This window comes from Neophocaena asiaeorientalis, unplaced genomic scaffold (assembly GCF_003031525.2).
Source record: "Neophocaena asiaeorientalis asiaeorientalis breed wild unplaced genomic scaffold, Neophocaena_asiaeorientalis_V1.1 scaffold657, whole genome shotgun sequence".
Classification (NCBI taxonomy): Eukaryota; Metazoa; Chordata; class Mammalia; order Artiodactyla; family Phocoenidae; genus Neophocaena; species Neophocaena asiaeorientalis.
The window spans coordinates 923,434-940,173 of NW_020172727.1; the positions used below are offsets into that span (position 1 = coordinate 923,434).

Here is a 16,740-nt window from a genome sequence, read left to right on the forward strand (position 1 = left end):
AAGGCCAGTGGGGCTGGAGCACAGAGGGGGAGGCTGGGGGAGTAGGGGGGTGGGAAGGGGGCAGGTGGGAGTGGGGCAGGAGATGAGATTAGAGATATGTTTCAGGGTCAGATCATGTAGGGCCTTTTGTTGGCTGCCTAAAGGAGCTGCTGAAGGTTATAAGCATGGGAGAGATGCATTCTGAGTTTTAAAAGGTCACTCTGCTGCTGTATGACAGACGGTTGGTAGGACAGGAGAGGGTGGAATCTGGGAGGCCATTAAAATTGGGGGCAGCCAACTTTTTCTGTAAAGGGCCAGATAGTAAATATGTTTGGTTTTGCAGGTCAGGGAGTCTCTGTCACAGCTACTCCACTCTGCCATTGCAGTGCCCAAGCAGCCTTAGGTGACGTGTGGGTGGGCGTGGCCGTGTGCCAGTATAGCTTCATGTGTGAAAATAGACAGTAGGCCATCTTAGCCACCGCAGGTGTAGACGATTGCCATAATCCCTGCAAAAGATGGTGTTGGCTTGGGCGTCTAGGGTGGTAGTGGTGGAAATAGCAGTGGAGAGATTTTCAAGAATGTTTTGGAGGTACAGCTCACTGGACAGGGTTGGGTAAGGAAAAGGCGGGAATGGAGGATGATTTCCAGACCTCTAGCTTGAACCCGTTAGTGGTAGGAGATGCTGTTGCTGAGATGAGGGAGAAGCCCCCAGACAAACAGGCCCAGGGCTGTGGGGACCAGGGGTTCAGTTTGGGCCATGGTACGTTTGAATACTTACTGATCCATCCAAGATGTCACGGACACGTTGGCTTCAAAGCCCAGCGGCACTGGGAGGAGAGGTCCGGGCTGCAAGTAGATTTTGGACCTAGTCGAGTAGCTGAAGCCAGGAAAGGTGGTGAATCCTGGGCCTGGGCCCACCATGATCTCTTCCTCCTCAGCATCCCGATTATTCCACTTCGTGCTCAAGTTTTGCTCTTGCTTTATTGTTCTTTAGCTCTGCCTTATTCTCCTCGCTAAACTCCGAGCTGCTCAGGAGCAGGTTGTCTTAAGTTCTTCCCAGCAGCTCATTTAAAGTGTTGAGCCCATAGTAGATGCTCAAATGTTAAAGAATTAATTTAAAAATCTGGGTGATAATCTTTAAGTATTTAAATATGGTGAGGATGAATGCGTTAAGGTGAAATTTTATCCTTGTCTAAAGTAAAATGCTTAAGTAACTTTATTGGAAGTACAATGTAAATTAAGTTAACATTTGTCAAAGGATTACACTGTCAGGAATATTCTCGGGGCTTTTGGTACTACTTCTTTCAGAGAGACAGCATGTTTTAGTACAAGTGATTTAATTCTGGTAGTACCACCATTACAAGGAGACTGTTCAGCTGCATACAGGTGTGTGCGTGTGCGTGTGTGTGTGTGTGTGTGTGTGTGTGCGTGTGTGTGTGTGTGTGTTCATGAAGAGAGAGAGAGAGAGAGAGAGAGAGAGAGACACAGACAGAGAGACAGAGAGAGACACAGACAGAGAGAGAGAGAGAGAGACACAGACAGAGAGAGAGACAGAGAGAGGGAGAATGCTAACTGTACCACACTGGGCAGAACCAGATGGCTCTCCCTTTTCTCATATTGTCACCGGATTTCAATTCTCCCTTCCAACGGGACCACTGGTAGAAACTAACTGATCTCACTCCTCTGTGGTGTATATTCTGGATCTTTTAATCTGCTTAGGAATTCCCTTCTCTTTTCTTAAAGTGCTCTTTTTTTTTTTTAAACAAACCCTTTTTTTAAAAAAAAATTATTTATTTATTTATTTTTGGCTGCGTTGGGTCTTCGTTGCTGCACGCGGGCTTTTCCCTAGTTGCGGCGAGCGGGGCTACTCTTCATTGCGGTGCGCGGGCTTCTCATTGCGGTGGCTTCTCTTGTTGCGGAGCACGGGCTCTAGGCACGCGGGCTTCAGTGGTTGTGACTCGTGGGCTCTAGAGCACAGGCTCGGTAGTTGTGGCGCACGGGCTTAGTTGCTCCGTGGCATGTGGGATCTTCCCAGAGCAGGGCTCGAACCCGTGTCCCCTGCCTTGGCAGGCAGATTCTTAACCACTGTGCCACCAGGGAAGTCCCACTCCTTTTCTTTAAAAAAATTTTTTTTCAGTCTTGATGAGGTGAAGCGTTGACAGCCTATTAGTGATCCCCATTTTGGGGGGACTTCAGTTCTCACGCTTAGTGTATTAAGAATTGTTCTGTTAGTCTGTGTACCACGGAAGCTATTTGATCTCTTGTGTCTTTTTTTTCCATTCCCAGCTGGGTGGCACCATTGGAGACATTGAAGGAATGCCATTTGTGGAAGCGTTCAGACAATTCCAGTTTAAAGCAAAAAGAGAGAATTTCTGTAATATCCATGTTAGCCTTGTCCCACAGGTGAGCTTTCCAGATAAGTGTGTAGTCAGCAACTCCTGTAGGTCTTCCTATGATACTCTGTTTATTCCACTTTCTTTTTGTTTTGGCCGCATCGTGTGGCATGTGGGATCTTAGTTCCCTGACCAGGGATTGAACCTGCGCCCCCTGCAGTGAAAGTGCAGAGTCAACCACTGGACTGCCAGGGAAGCCCCCTATTCCAAATTTTAAACCAGGAAGCCATTCATTATCCAGAAGAGCTAGATGTCCAGTGTACTGACAGTGACCCATTTCTTTTCAGCCCAGTGCTACTGGAGAACAGAAAACCAAACCCACACAAAACAGTGTCCGTGCGTTGAGGGGGTTAGGCCTGTCTCCCGATCTGGTGAGTTAAAGAGAGTGGGTAAGTTTCTTGGAATAGGACCTCCATTTCTTAAACTATAACATCATCTAAGTCCTTCCTAGCTCTCAAATGGTTTCTATGACTGAGCTTTTTGTATCTGGGAGCTGGGGAAGGCTTATTCCCTCATCCTCAAGTGTCGCTTCACACATTTCTAAATTGGCCATCTCTTCTTCTCCAGGTCCTCATTTGATTGGCCACACTGACATCTGGGCAAGTGCAATGTCCTGTCATCTGTGTGGTCCCTGGGTCCCTTAGAGGGAGGTGGGACCTGGGAGATTTTCCTATGAGCCTGCTAGGTGGGGCTATCCCTGCTCTTATTTATAGCAGTAATCCAGTTATTGCCAGTAGTCTAGATCAGAGGCTGGCAAGTAAGGGCCTGCAGACCTGCCTCCTGTAAAGGAAGTTGTCCACATTTATCTCTGGCTACCTTTGCTCATGGCGGTACCGTGAGGAGTCAGGGCAGGAGCTGCACGACCTGCAAAGCCTAAAGCTTTTACCATCTGGCCCGTTAGCGAAAAGTTTGCCAACCCTTGGTCTGGCTCTATTCTTGTAGTTTTAAAGAAGTAACATATGTGAGCCTCGAGTCTGTTTGCTAGAAATGCCTTGACATTTCCTACCGGTGGATTTGTGTTGAGTTTGGTTACACTTGCTTATATTAGTGCTCAGACCGATTTCTAGTAGCCCAGTGGAACGCCCAGGTTGGAGAAATGCCCACTCGGTCAAATCTTCTGGAGCAAAATTAATGCAGCGTCCTCCTGAAAATCAGTGGCGGTGTGAACAGCCCAATTCCTGTCTGCTAACCCCGTGCGTAATCGACTTTGACAGATTGTCTGCCGAAGTTCAACGCCCATCGAAATGGCTGTGAAGGAAAAGATTTCTATGTTTTGTCACGTGAACCCTGAACAGGTTAGTGCTGCTCTTTAGATTTGAATGCCTTGCAGGCGCTTCTGCTGATGCCAGCATTTCACACCTCTTAAGTTATCGTATTACTTTTCACAACATTTATAAAAGATCTGGGGGACTCATATGCAACTACGGCTCCCTTGCCCTTAAGTGAACAGTCTTGAGACTCCTGAAATAGATTGTGTGTTTCACTCCTTAAGTTTTAATTGTAGGTACAAAACCAGGTGGGTGGTTTTTTTTAACTCGCAGTCCAACCTCTAGAGAGAGAACCATTTGAAGCCTGCTTATCGTCTCTTTATCTTGTCTTTCCAGGACACTTATGGCTTTTACTTTGATTTCTCTTTTGTACTTGTTACAGCTTAACTCACCCCAAACCACACATTACGGTGACATTCACACTATCACTTCTGATTACATCTGTGACCTCAGCTCAGTTCACTGCTACGAAAACCACTGTGACGTGGGTTCAGGTCCTCTGTTCTGCAGGACTTTCCACCTGGATATCCAAGAGCCGGCTTTTCTTTTCTCTTTCATCTGCTTATCTCTGTCTCTTGTTTGCCATAAGGCTCAGGCACAAGGGATTGGAGTTTAAAAAGTGATATGACGTGTGCTCAGGAAAAGGGCGAGGTTTGTCGGAAACCTTTTGTTTTCTTCAGATTAGCTTGGGGTTCTCTGAAGCCTAAAAACCACCTAATCAGATTTCTGAGTCTCAGGAGGCAGGCTGATGTATTCACTGCCTGATGCTTCAGGGTCAGTGCACAAGTCTGAACTCCTTTGAAAAATGTGATAGCAGGTTTAAAGCACTCTCCTATATCTGTGTGTTGTCAAGCCATTTTGGTTTTGTTCCGTTGTTTTTTGTAAATAGTACTTGGTGTGGGTATCACACACATTTAACCTGGTTTCCGAAGTAGAAGGATACAGCTTTTAGAGTTGGGTTGCTGAGAGCTCTGCGAACAGATGATACAGTCCAAACTTTCAACCGTATGGAGTCTCTTTTCTTTTCTTTTTTTTTTGGCCATGCCACATGGCTTGCGGGATCTTAGTTCCCCGACCAGAGATTGAACCTGGGTCACGGCAGTGAAAGTGCCGAGTCCTAACCACTGGACCGCCAGGGAATTCTTGAGTTTATTTTCTTTATAAGTATAGATTCTGAAGCATGTTCTATCTCATCAGTCCACAGGCTAGTCTATTAGCCATTTTTTAGCACACTGCTTTTTTTAAAAAAAAATTTTTATTGGAGTATAGTTGATTTACAATGTTGTGTTAGTTTCTGCTGTACAGCAAAGTGAATCGGCTATACATATACATATATCTATCTACTCTTTTTTAGATTCTTTTCCCATATAGGTCATGACAGAGTATGGAGTGCCCTGTGCTATACAGTAGGTTCTTATTAGTTATCTATATTTTATATACAGTAGTGTGTATATGTCAATCCCAATCTTCCTATTTCCCCCCCATTACTCCCCCCCCACCCAGTAACCATAAGTTTGTTTTCTACATCTGTCAGCACATTGCTTTTTCTCATATGAGTTAATTCTCCCATTTCTTAGTTCTTGGTGAACTTGCGTTTAGAGCTCTTCTCACCTGGATTGCTGAGGAGGAAATAGAAAGTCACAGGTGTCTCTGTGATGTTCTCTGTTACCATGATATTTGAAAAAATGTCTCTGGCTTGGAGGATAAATGAGTAAATAGCTCCACACCTCATGCCTTCCACTTGTGGGAGTTGTGGCTGTCCAGAGATTTATCAATAATTTTAATTAATAATTGGGATGGAGCGTCATATCAGTGACATCTTGGCACTTTGAATTGTATCAGGGAATGCATGGGTGAGACACAATAGTCTTAAGTATCAAGTTGTCCATGTCCAAACAGCTTAGGAACCCTTGGTTGGATAGCTATGGATTGGGAAAGACCGAACACATAGAGTTGGCAGAACATTTCTTGGCATTTATTTAGGATGTGGCAGATCCTTAAATGCCTGCCAGTGGCCCTTTGCATGTACCTGAGAGGGTGGTGAAAGCTCGTTAGGGTGTGAAAAACAACCACACCACCTGGCACTTAAAAGAGGCAGCAGCAACAACAAATGAGTGAACAAACAAACTTCATACCCACACTTAGAAGACAAGGTGTATGTATTCATTGCTACTGCCTTAACCTAGGCTTAGAAGATGGTGCCTTGGGCCATGTGTCTTGGATACTGACATAAAGCATTCATGTTCCAATACCAAGTCTCTGACACCCCCTGGGGTTCCTGCAGTTCAACTCAGACACTAACCACCTGGAGTGAGCATCAGACTCCGCAGGTCTTTATAAGACTGCCGTGCACTTCAGACACTCGCCGCAGGTTTCTGTTGTCCCAAGCCACCCACACTTCTGCCGGGCTGACTACAAAGTTGAAGCTTCCCATGACCACCTCAAGTTTGATAATTCTCTAGAATGACTCACACCTCCGAAAGTGCTATATTTATGATTACTGTTTAATTGTAAAGGGTGCAGGTGAAGAGCCAGATGAAGAGACACATAGGGCAAGGTCTAGGAGAGTCCCAGACACAAGAACTTTTATCCCTGTGGAGTCAGGGTGCACCCCCTTCCCAGTACATCTGTAAATTCACCGGCGAGGATGCTCCCCTGAGTCCTGATGTTCAGCCTTTTGATTGGAGTTTCATTACGTAGGCATGATGGAGTGAATCACTGGTCACCTGATTGAACTCAGTCTCTAGCCCCTGTCCCCTCCGTGGAGGTCAGGTGGCTGAAAGTTCCAGCCTTCTAATGACCTGCTTGGTTTTTCTGGTGACCAGCTCCCATCCTGAAGTCATCTAGGGGCCACCCTGCATCACCTCATTAACTTAACAAAGTTACCCCTATAACTCAGGAAATTTTGAATGTTTTTGAAGCCCTGTGCCAGGAACTACGAACAAAGAATGTGTATATAGGGAAAAAAAATATATATATTCTACCATAACATCCATGGTTCCAGGTGTAGAATAATGACTTCAAAGTGTTTTGTAATTAGATCCAAGTCACCTTGTGTTAATTCTGACTCCTGTTTAGGTTGCTGTGTTCTTGGTTTTCTTCCGTCAGTAAAAATAAACTGCTATCTCTCTTGAGTTTTACCTCATTCCTACATTCATTTTTGTGGCATACTTGAGTTGTTCCATTAAATATGGTGTTTTATCATCATTGATCAGGTTATATGTATCCACGATGTTTCTTCCACCTACCGAGTACCTGTGCTTTTGGAGGAACAAGGCATCGTTAAATATTTCAAAGAGAGATTGGATCTGCCTATTGGGGATTCTGCAAGCAATTTGCTTTTCAAGTGGAAAAATATGGCTGACAGGTACTGTGAAAGGAATTACTAATGTAAGTTTTCATAATTCTTAGGTTTGGGGGTAGCACTGAGGTGTACCTTGAAAGGTAACTATGTAGCGTTCCACTTTCCACATGGGTATGTTTGGTTCTGGAAACGTCTAAAGCTCTAGCATATTGTTAGGGTGTTTTGCTGTACGCTGAAGATTTCTGGGGCCTTTGATTTTGCTCTACTAAAGCAAAGTGAATTGAAGGCATTTGGATTCCAGCATTTTAAAAAACTTTTGGAAGCATTTATTTATTGGTTTATTATTTTGTTTCTGAATGTTTTAAACAGTTTAAAATGCTACAGGCTTTGTTTTGTTTTGTTTTGCTTATTTTTAAGATTTGGCTAACATTTCTTAAAGAAAATCCTTCTGAATGGGAAGTTTTGGCTATGGCATTGTTGTTCTATCCTGCAGTTAACTATCAGTATCGGCATTAAAAACCCCTGTTAGGTTTTAGCTTTAAGACAGTCATATTAATTTCAGCAAGGTTTGTCTAATTTGATGTCATATACAGATTAAATCCCCATCACCTGTTTTCTTTTACTAAATGTTGCTGAGGCGTGACTCCATAAAGTCCCGGCTGCTTGACTTCTCCTGCAGCTGAAGTAGAGGCAGTAGACGCAGTAGTTGCGAATGAAGGCTTTGGTGTTGCTAAGGAGTAGATCTTAAAAGTTCTTATCACACAAAAAAATTTGTAACTGTGCGCGGTGATAGATGTTAACTAGAATATTGCGGTCATCATTTCGTAATATATAAATATATTGAATCATTAGGTTGTACATCTGGAACTAATGTAATGTATGTCAGTTACATCTCAATGAAAAAACGTAAGCTCTGGTGTCGGGCACCATAGATTCAGAGCCCAGCTTCTCCTTTCACTAGCTGTTTTTGAGTTTGGGTAGATTACTTAACCTCTCTGGGCTTATTCTCCCATCCATATATAACTGGGGGGATACTGGTACCACGTTGTGACACTTATGAGAGAAAATACACCAGGCCTTAACATCACATCAGGCACTGTTGGTTACTGATGTCGGTAACAATAATTTAAATGATTTGATGATGACAAAAGCACTGACCTTTGGTAGATGACTAGTAGATTGAAAGTTATTTTGCCCTTTCACTTTAAAATTTTAAAAGCGTTTTAGAATTTCTGGGGCAAGAAGAATCACGAACAAAGCACATTTTCTGAACTTAGGTGCCCCCGTGACTGGTGATACAACTAAGCCCCTGTCCTCCAGAATGCTTAAGGAATCAGTCTCTTCGTAGGAATTTTCTGAGTAGCTTGGGGTTGATCCTCTTTAAGCACTAGAAACTTTAATATTTTAACTCTTCGTGTTGGAAATAGTTCTAAATTTTACTCTATGCCTCTGTGCTTTTTAAAGCCAGGGTTTGGTTTTTGTATTAGTTTCCTGTGTCTGCTGTAATAAGTTACCACAAAATGGGTGGCTTAAACCAATAGAAATTTGTTCTGTCACAGTCGTGGAGGTTAGAAGACCTAAATCAAGGTGTCAGCAGGGTTGGTTCCTTCTGGAACTCTGAGGGAGAATATGTTCCATGCATTTCTCCTGGCTTCTGGGGGCTAGCTTCCTTGGTGTTCCTTGGCTTGTGGGCGCATCACTCCAATCTCTGCCTCTCTTGTCGCATGTCCTTCTCCTTTGTGTCTTCTTCCTTTCTCTTTTATAAGGATGCTTGTCTTTGCAGTTAGGGTCCATTCTAATCCAGGATGATCTCAACTGGAGATCCTTAACTTAATTGCATCGGCAAAGACCCTGTTTTCCAGATATGGGCACATTCATAGGTTCTGGGGGACATAAGTTTTTTGGGGCCACCATTCAGTTCAGGATTCAAGCAAAGGGGATATTGAGCATCAGTCCCTCTGCATCATGTTGGCCGTGATGTTGGTTCATTGGTCATGGCAGTGTGAAGTGTCCATTCTTTAGGCCCTGTCCCCTCAGTACAGCCTGTAGAGAGATACAAGGAGGCACACAGAGGTCAAAGGGACAGCGTTGATCGTGGAGGTCCAGTGCTGCCCAGAGGCCAGGGGTCCCTGGTTGAGCTGGGTGGAAGAACTTGCCTGGGTCCTGAGGTGGGGACAACCCTGCCTCCCTGGGAACCTTCCTGCTGGGGGATGGGCCTACAAAGCCGCCCAGCTGACTGCAGTGTCAGCTGCTGTGTCACACCCAGTTGATGGCCGAATGGAGAGCACGAGGGGAGGGAGGTGCTTGGCTGGTCCGGGCAGTGCTCCATGAGCCCAGCCTGCAGGGCCAAGAGGGAAAGAGAGCACAGGGGCGTGGGCTCAGTATACCTCCCTGGATGGCGGCTGGACTGACCCAGTGGCCTCCCGTCTCCCCCACTCCCTCCCACCCCGCGCCGGGAAGACCAGCAACGAGTGAGTGGAAGGAGAGTGGGTGCAAGGAGGGACTGGCCATGCTGACTGCAGCCCTGCGTCCCTCCCCGGAGGGACAGGATGTGCCCCCCGACCGCACATCGTCTTGGAATCTTGGCTTGATACCAACTTGCTTTGTTACCTGAGTCCTTTCCCTAGAGCTGGGGCGAAGCACAGGCAGGCAGTCTCCACAGCGACATAAAATTAACTGGTAAGTTAGAGGTTTAGCATCTTTCTCTCACGTTCTTCAGTCACCTTCCTAGAAAGTCAGCTCTGCTGCCAGTTTTGACTTCTTAGCCCCTCGTGCCTTTTTCTCCTCCCAGCCTGTTTCCATCAGGCTTCTCTTTCACTCTTTGCAGATGTTGTTATAAAGGAGGAATATTCCTCATCCCGGTAACATTTTTGTTCTAAGGTGTTTGGGGAACAGTTTGCTTCAAAGCCCTAAAAGATCTTCAGCCCCAAGTGACATTCCTGCATACTTAGTACCAGACCAGGCATTTTTCATGTTCCTTGAACAGATCTCCTGACGAAAGCGACGGTAAAGATTATGTCTCTAATGGTAAAATGTGATTGAGTGTCTCATGTAGAATGGAATTTTCTCATAAAAATGATCTAAGTGGCTTATAGTGTTTTAAATAGTCCTCTCAGCACCATTCTTCAGGAATGCCACAAATAACCTGGCGTTTGTGGGCCAGCTGGGAATGTAACAATTTTTAACGTAGACACTTTGAATGCATTTTCTTATATGGTATCACCTTACAAAGTTAATATTGGAATGTCTCTTGTTGACACTGAGAATGCATTTTCTTATACAGTGTCACCTTATAAATGAATTTCAGGACAGTTCATGTTTATGAGATGGGGAGAACTTTTTTTTTATTATTTATTTTTGGTTGCATTGGGGTCTTTGTTGCTGTGCGCAGGCTTTCTCTAGTTGCGGTGAGCGGGGGCTACTCTACATTGCGGTGCATATGCTTCTCATTGCAGTGGCTTCTCTTGTTGCGGACCATGGGCTCTAGGCGCGTGGGCTTCAGTAGTTGTGGCACGTGGGCTCAGTAGTTATGGCTTGTGGGCTCTAGGGAACAGGCTCAGTTGTAACACACAGGCTTTGTTGCTCCGTGACATGTGGGATCTTCCCGGACCAGGGCTCGAACCCGTGTCCCCTGCATTGGCAGGCGGATTCTTAACCACTGCCACCAGGGAAGCCTGGGGAGAGCTTTTTTATTTTTAATGCTTTTAACTTTTTCTCTGATATACTCTCCTCAGATTTATATCTTTGCCTGCTTATGTAGGCCAATGTTGGGCTTTCTCATGATTTTCAAATCTCTTGGGGTACAGATTGTTATTCTTTGGGGGTGGGGTGGGGAATTTGAGTCAAGTACACCAAGTTCAAGGCACATCTGCTCCTCAGGTTTTAAAAAGTGCCTCAGGATAAGAACAGTGGCTGTCATTATGCTTGTGATATGATGTTACATGCATATAACCTTTAAGCTTGTTTTCCTTCCCAGGTATGAAAGGTTACAGAAAACGTGTTCCATAGCCCTGGTTGGCAAATACACCAAGCTCAGGGACTGCTATGCCTCCGTGTTCAAAGCCCTGGAACACTCAGCGTTGGCCATCAACCACAAGTTGAATCTGATGGTGAGCCCCCACCTGGTCTTCTGCATGTTTCAGGCATTCATCGTGAAATCCCGTGTTGCAGAGAGGCAGGTTGTGTTCAAGGATCCCCAAGTCCACCTCCAGGGTTAATGATTCACCGGGCAGATGCAGAGGACTCAGCATACAGCTGTACTCACGATTATGACTTATTTCAGTGATAGGATGCAGAGCAAAATCAGCAAAGGAAAAGGCACATGGGATGAAGTCTGGGGGAAACCAGGTGTAAGCTTCCAACAGCCCTCCTCCAGTGGAGTCACAGAGGACGTGCTTAAATCCCCCAGCAGCGAGCTACAACAACACAGGCGACGTGCCATCTACCAGGGAAGCTCATTAGAGACTCAGCGCCCAGGGTTTTTACTGGGGGCTGGTCACACAGATGCCCTCAGCCTCCTGAGTGTCAAAATCTCAGACTCCCAGGAGGAAAGCAGGTGTTCAACTTAAATCATGTTGTTTCTTCAAACACTGTAGGCACACTGAGCCACTCTTACTGGTTCTTGGGAATGGTGGGAACCCTCCCCAAATCCAAGTTTCCAGGTGCCAGACAAGGGCCAACCTTGTAAGCAGGCATTTCCAAGGATTTCAGTCTGTTAACTTTTTTTCTGCATACAGGTTTAAGGCACAGTTTTTGAAATTAGGCTTTGCACATTCAGGGACATATATACTTCATGCTCATTTAACTATTTTGTGTTTGTCTAATGAGAAAATAATAGAACTTTTTTTCCCCTTTAGTGTGGGAATTGAACCCAGAGTTTTTAAATGCCATATTTATATACATTTCCCTTTCTAACTCGGAGGACTGATATCTGGCAAACAGTGATGGTTTGTTTTTCAAACAGTATTATGGGATAGCAGAGGTGGAGTTATATATAGCTTGAGTATATTCTTTGTTAGATACAGAAGTAGTATATGCTCAGTATAGAAAATTTAAGCAAAGCATAATGTAAAATGCAGAAAGTGGAAGATTCTTCCAGTGAAATCCCACTTCTCTTGATGTACCTATCGTTCCCAGTTTGATGCATATCTTTCTAGAGTTTTCTCTCCCTATGTAAATGTTTATATTTAATGTTATTCTCTCTGGGTATATCACAGTTTAGGGAGGCCTTATTATCTTGATTTAAATGGTAAAACCTTAATATAATGAGCCAAAAGATACACTTATATGTTCAAGAAATTTAGTAACTTTCAGCTTAGGACCTATCCAGTTTTCTCTCACCTGTTTGTAGCTTCCTCTCTAATCACTTTTTATTTTTGACTTTCCAAGGAATCGTTCCCTTCCTGTTCTTCCTCTTCCTTCCTAGTCCGCCAGTCCCTCGTAGAAAAAAGAAAATAGAAAATCTGTTATAATACTAATTTTATAAAGTAAAATTTTGTATCTTAAGATATATTCAGATAGTAATTTTTACAACAGAAATTCTAAAATAATATAGACATATAGGGACTGTTATGTACATAGGAATTGTTGTACGTGTTTTTCACGTAATAGAATTCATTGACGGTGGCTTCTCCTAAGTACTGTTTGAGTCATGGGCTTGTGCTGTGTTTATCTCGCCCGGCTTTTGCAGTAATTTCCTGACTGCTTTTCATTTTTCCCTCCCTTTCCTTCACTGAGCCAGAGTGATTTTTCTGAAATCGCTCTCTGTTCCTTCAGATTTTTCAGTGGCTTCAAGTATAAACTTCTCTCACCGGATGGAGCTTCTTTTGAGGTCCCCAGAGTGGTCACCACTTTCTGGTTTTTGTCTGTTTTTTGTCTTTCTGTTTTTTGAAGCTGCTCCTTCACAGCCCTCCCCCACCCCCCACACCCCTTCCCACTTGCCCCCCAACTGCACACGTGCGCTCGGCTTGCGTCCACTCATCCTCGACGGCTTAGCTTCTTGGACATCCCCTTCCCAGAGGACTTCCCTGAAGGCGCTCTTGCCCTTCTTGTCTCCAGTCCGCATACGTATCAGCTGCGGCTCCCGGTTCCTTCCGCAGCGTTCTCTTCTTTGCCCATCGTAGCCATTACCTCCTTGTGATGTGGATGCCTGTTTATTTGGTTTCATAACCTGCCTGAAAGATTGTAAGAGCCACAAGACAGAGATGGTGCTTTTCTATGCTAAGTAACCAGTACAGTGTTTGCATAATAAGTAGTCATCGAATAATTGTGTCAGTATCAGATGGCTCTAGTATTTTCCAGTTTTTGTTTTTCTGAAATGTTCCTTTAGCTTGTTGCCTGTTTTTAGTACATAGACTCCATTGATCTGGAGCAGACTACCGAAACTGAGGACCCTGTGAAATTCCACGAAGCTTGGCAGAAACTCTGCAAAGCTGAGTAAGTACCACGCCAGTTAGGAGAACGCCGTTGTGATTTTTTCCATGATTCGATTTACCCCAATTACTAATTTTTGTGCGTTTTGAAGTGTAGTTTGGAGTGCTTGTGGTGATTCTGGATGGTTGTGCTGCTTTCACGCTGCATTTACTTTGAAACGTGCCGTGTCAGTGTTAGTGGCACGTGCAGTGGAGATGGTTTTATTCTGGGGAGGATGACGATACCGTATTGGTGGGAAAGTGAGCTGATGCTACTGAAAGATGCAGAGATGGACCTTACATATACAAAGTTAAAGTGCAAGAATGACAATCCTCCCTCCTCTCTTGGTTTTATTTTCTTTTCCACATCCTTTGATTCTAGGTTTTATTTTGTAAGTAATCAATAAAAATTTTGGGGGTGGCATTGTGTTGTGAGGGTAGCATGGCCCTTGGGTTTTTCTGTTGAGCTCTTGTGTTTTTGTTTTTTTTAAAAAATGTATTTATTTATTTATTTTTGGCTGTGTTGGGTCTTTGTTGCTGCGCGTGGGCTTTCTCTAGGTATGGTGAGCGGGGGCTACTTTGTTGTCGTGCGCGGGCTTCTCATTGCGGTGGCTTCTCTTGTTGCGGAGCACGGGCTCTAGGCACGCGGGCTTCAGTAGTTGTGGTGCACGGGCTTAGTTGCTCCGCGGCGTGTGGGATCTTCCCAGAGCAGGGCTCGAACCCGTGTCCCCTGCATTGGCAGGCGGATTCTTAACCACTGCGCCACCAGCGAAGCCCCAGAGGTCTTAACATTTGTATAAAAGTACTTTTAAAAGAACCTTGACCTATTTTTATTCAGATAATTCTTTCAGTGGCATTTTTAATTGAACCGAGCTGCTCAGTCACTATGCTCACGTGCTGCAAAGATCTATCAGAAAATACATATCAAGGTCAGTTGTGAGAAATTGTTGCAACTTCTTTATAACACTGGGAGGATTTCAAGAAGGAAGTTCAGGATGTGAAATCATGTAATCAGTTCTGAAAATAGACTCCAAGCGTATTCTCTAGCAGCTGTGCCAAGTGTCGGATTTGGGATCAATAAGCATGAATGGCTGAAAACAAGAGTTTTACAAATAAAAATAATGTCAAATTTCCCCTCCTCTTGTGTTGCTTGCAGTGGTGTTCTTGTGCCGGGAGGCTTCGGAATCAGAGGAACGTTGGGAAAACTCCAGGCGATTTCTTGGGCACGGTCAAGGAAGATTCCTTTTCTGGGTAAAACTGATGTTTATGAATCCTAACTATGAGTCTTTTAGATTTTTGACACCTAGGAGGGCAACACGTAATAGAGTTTGTTAATGTGAAAAGTGTGATCTTGAATTTGAATATTCAGGTGCCAAATAGTTTGCTACAGGGTCTGGAAACTCTATTCTGCAAGCCTTACCTGGTTTGCAGCATTTTTGTAAATAAAGTTTTATTGGAACACAGCCATACCAGTTGGTTTACATATTGTCTGTGGCTATTTTTGCGATACAGTAGCAGAGTTGGAGACCCTACAGCCTGCAAGGCCTAAAATCTCTACTCTCTGGCCCTTGACCAAAAACATTTGCCAGCCCAGGAGAACTTACCACTGTTCCGGTTGTGTAGCAAGAGGCTGGGAGGAACCTCTGTTCATACCTGCTCTTCTCCGATTCCACCTTTCACCACTTCAAGCAAACATCTCAACAGAATGCCACAATGTTATTTCTCATCAGAAAAGAAAGCTTAAATTGAAATTTATATGCTCCTTCTAGAAAAGATAATACAGAAAGACCGTCCAACGATACAGGGACAGCTCTGTTAAGATTTAGTAGAGCTGGGTCTTTTCAATGTGTTTGTTCAAATTGCAAAGCATGGCTTCTGGAGCAGTGAAACCAGATGAAATGGAACACTGATGGGATAAAGGCAGCCCTGCAGCTGGGGATCCAGGCGGAAGAGGGAGTGGGGAGAGGCCATGTTTCATGCTGTGCTTGCATGGGCTGGTGGGTTTATGAACCGAGTGGACCAGCTTTGGTACTCTTTACTTAATAACAGCAGACTGTTCATTTTCCCCCTCGCCTGTTCTTTGATTAGCTTCCTAGACGCTCTCCACTTGGGATCCATTTTCAAAAGAGAAGCCAGGAGTAGTTACCTTGATACCTTGCTTTGTTTTATCCATCTAAGCTCATCTGGGCCACTGTTTTCTTTTGAAGTAATCTTGTTTAGTTTCTGTCTAAATGTGGTTAGCGTTCTTCAGATAATTTTCACTGTGTAGAATAGTTTGCAGCTCTTTAAATTTCTCTTTAACACACCGTCTCTTTATGTCCTAGCCTTATGGAACTTTCTAAAGTGCCCCCAAAGCACTCAGCTGTTTCATGCTTATTGACTTTTGTTCTGGCGTGCCTGGTATATTGATTGCTCTCTCCTTTGAGCCCCTGTGTACCTTCAATATATCTATAAAAGCATCTGGAATGCTCCTTGGCATTTGTTTATTGGAGAGAATCGATGGGCCGCAGTGAATGTGGCCATCGGCGAGGGGCACATCCCTGTGGCAACAGGCCTGGGCCTACGCAGGTCCCCTTTTCTCCTTACTGAGCTCTTTGTTCAGTTCCATTTGGCCTCTCCGTCGCGCTCCAGCCTGTGGGGGAGGTACCAGCTCCCCCAGCTGCTGCTGTTGCCCTGCAGTGAGGAGTGCAAGAATGACAATCCTCCCTCCTCTCTTGGTTTTATTTTCTTTTCCACATCCTTTGATTCTAGGTTTTATTTTGTAAGTAATCAATAAAAATTTTGGGGGTGGCATTGTGTTGTGAGGGTAGCATGGCCCTTGGGTTTTTCTGTTGAGCTCTTGTGTTTTTGTTTTTTTTAAAAAATGTATTTATTTATTTATTTTTGGCTGTGTTGGGTCTTTGTTGCTGCGCGTGGGCTTTCTCTAGGTATGGTGAGCGGGGGCTACTTTGTTGTCGTGCGCGGGCTTCTCATTGCGGTGGCTTCTCTTGTTGCGGAGCACGGGCTCTAGGCACGCGGGCTTCAGTAGTTGTGGTGCACGGGCTTAGTTGCTCCGCGGCGTGTGGGATCTTCCCAGAGCAGGGCTCGAACCCGTGTCCCCTGCATTGGCAGGCGGATTCTTAACCACTGCGCCACCAGCGAAGCCCCAGAGGTCTTAACATTTGTATAAAAGTACTTTTAAAAGAACCTTGACCTATTTTTATTCAGATAATTCTTTCAGTGGCATTTTTAATTGAACCGAGCTGCTCAGTCACTATGCTCACGTGCTGCAAAGATCTATCAGAAAATACATATCAAGGTCAGTTGTGAGAAATTGTTGCAACTTCTTTATAACACTGGGAGGATTTCAAGAAGGAAGTTCAGGATGTGAAATCATGTAATCAGTT

At 44.5% G+C, this 16,740-nt stretch overlaps 1 protein-coding gene across 6 annotated transcripts in view; it reads left to right on the forward strand.

The window, feature by feature from the left end:
• The window catches only part of CTPS2 (CTP synthase 2), a 105,570-nt gene that overhangs the window by 20,036 nt on the left and 68,794 nt on the right, over positions 1-16,740 (forward strand). For all 6 annotated transcript variants that reach the window (XR_003002590.1, XM_024740305.1, XM_024740307.1 and 3 more), the window contains 7 exons: positions 2,266-2,382; positions 2,660-2,743; positions 3,587-3,667; positions 6,856-7,007; positions 10,921-11,053; positions 13,291-13,379; positions 14,511-14,605. Coding sequence is in view for 5 of the 6 variants with exons in the window: in XM_024740305.1 (XP_024596073.1) it covers positions 2,266-2,382; positions 2,660-2,743; positions 3,587-3,667; positions 6,856-7,007; positions 10,921-11,053; positions 13,291-13,379; positions 14,511-14,605 (751 nt within the window). In the remaining variant the exon portion in view is untranslated. The remainder of the gene's footprint in view (positions 1-2,265; positions 2,383-2,659; positions 2,744-3,586; positions 3,668-6,855; positions 7,008-10,920; positions 11,054-13,290; positions 13,380-14,510; positions 14,606-16,740) is intronic.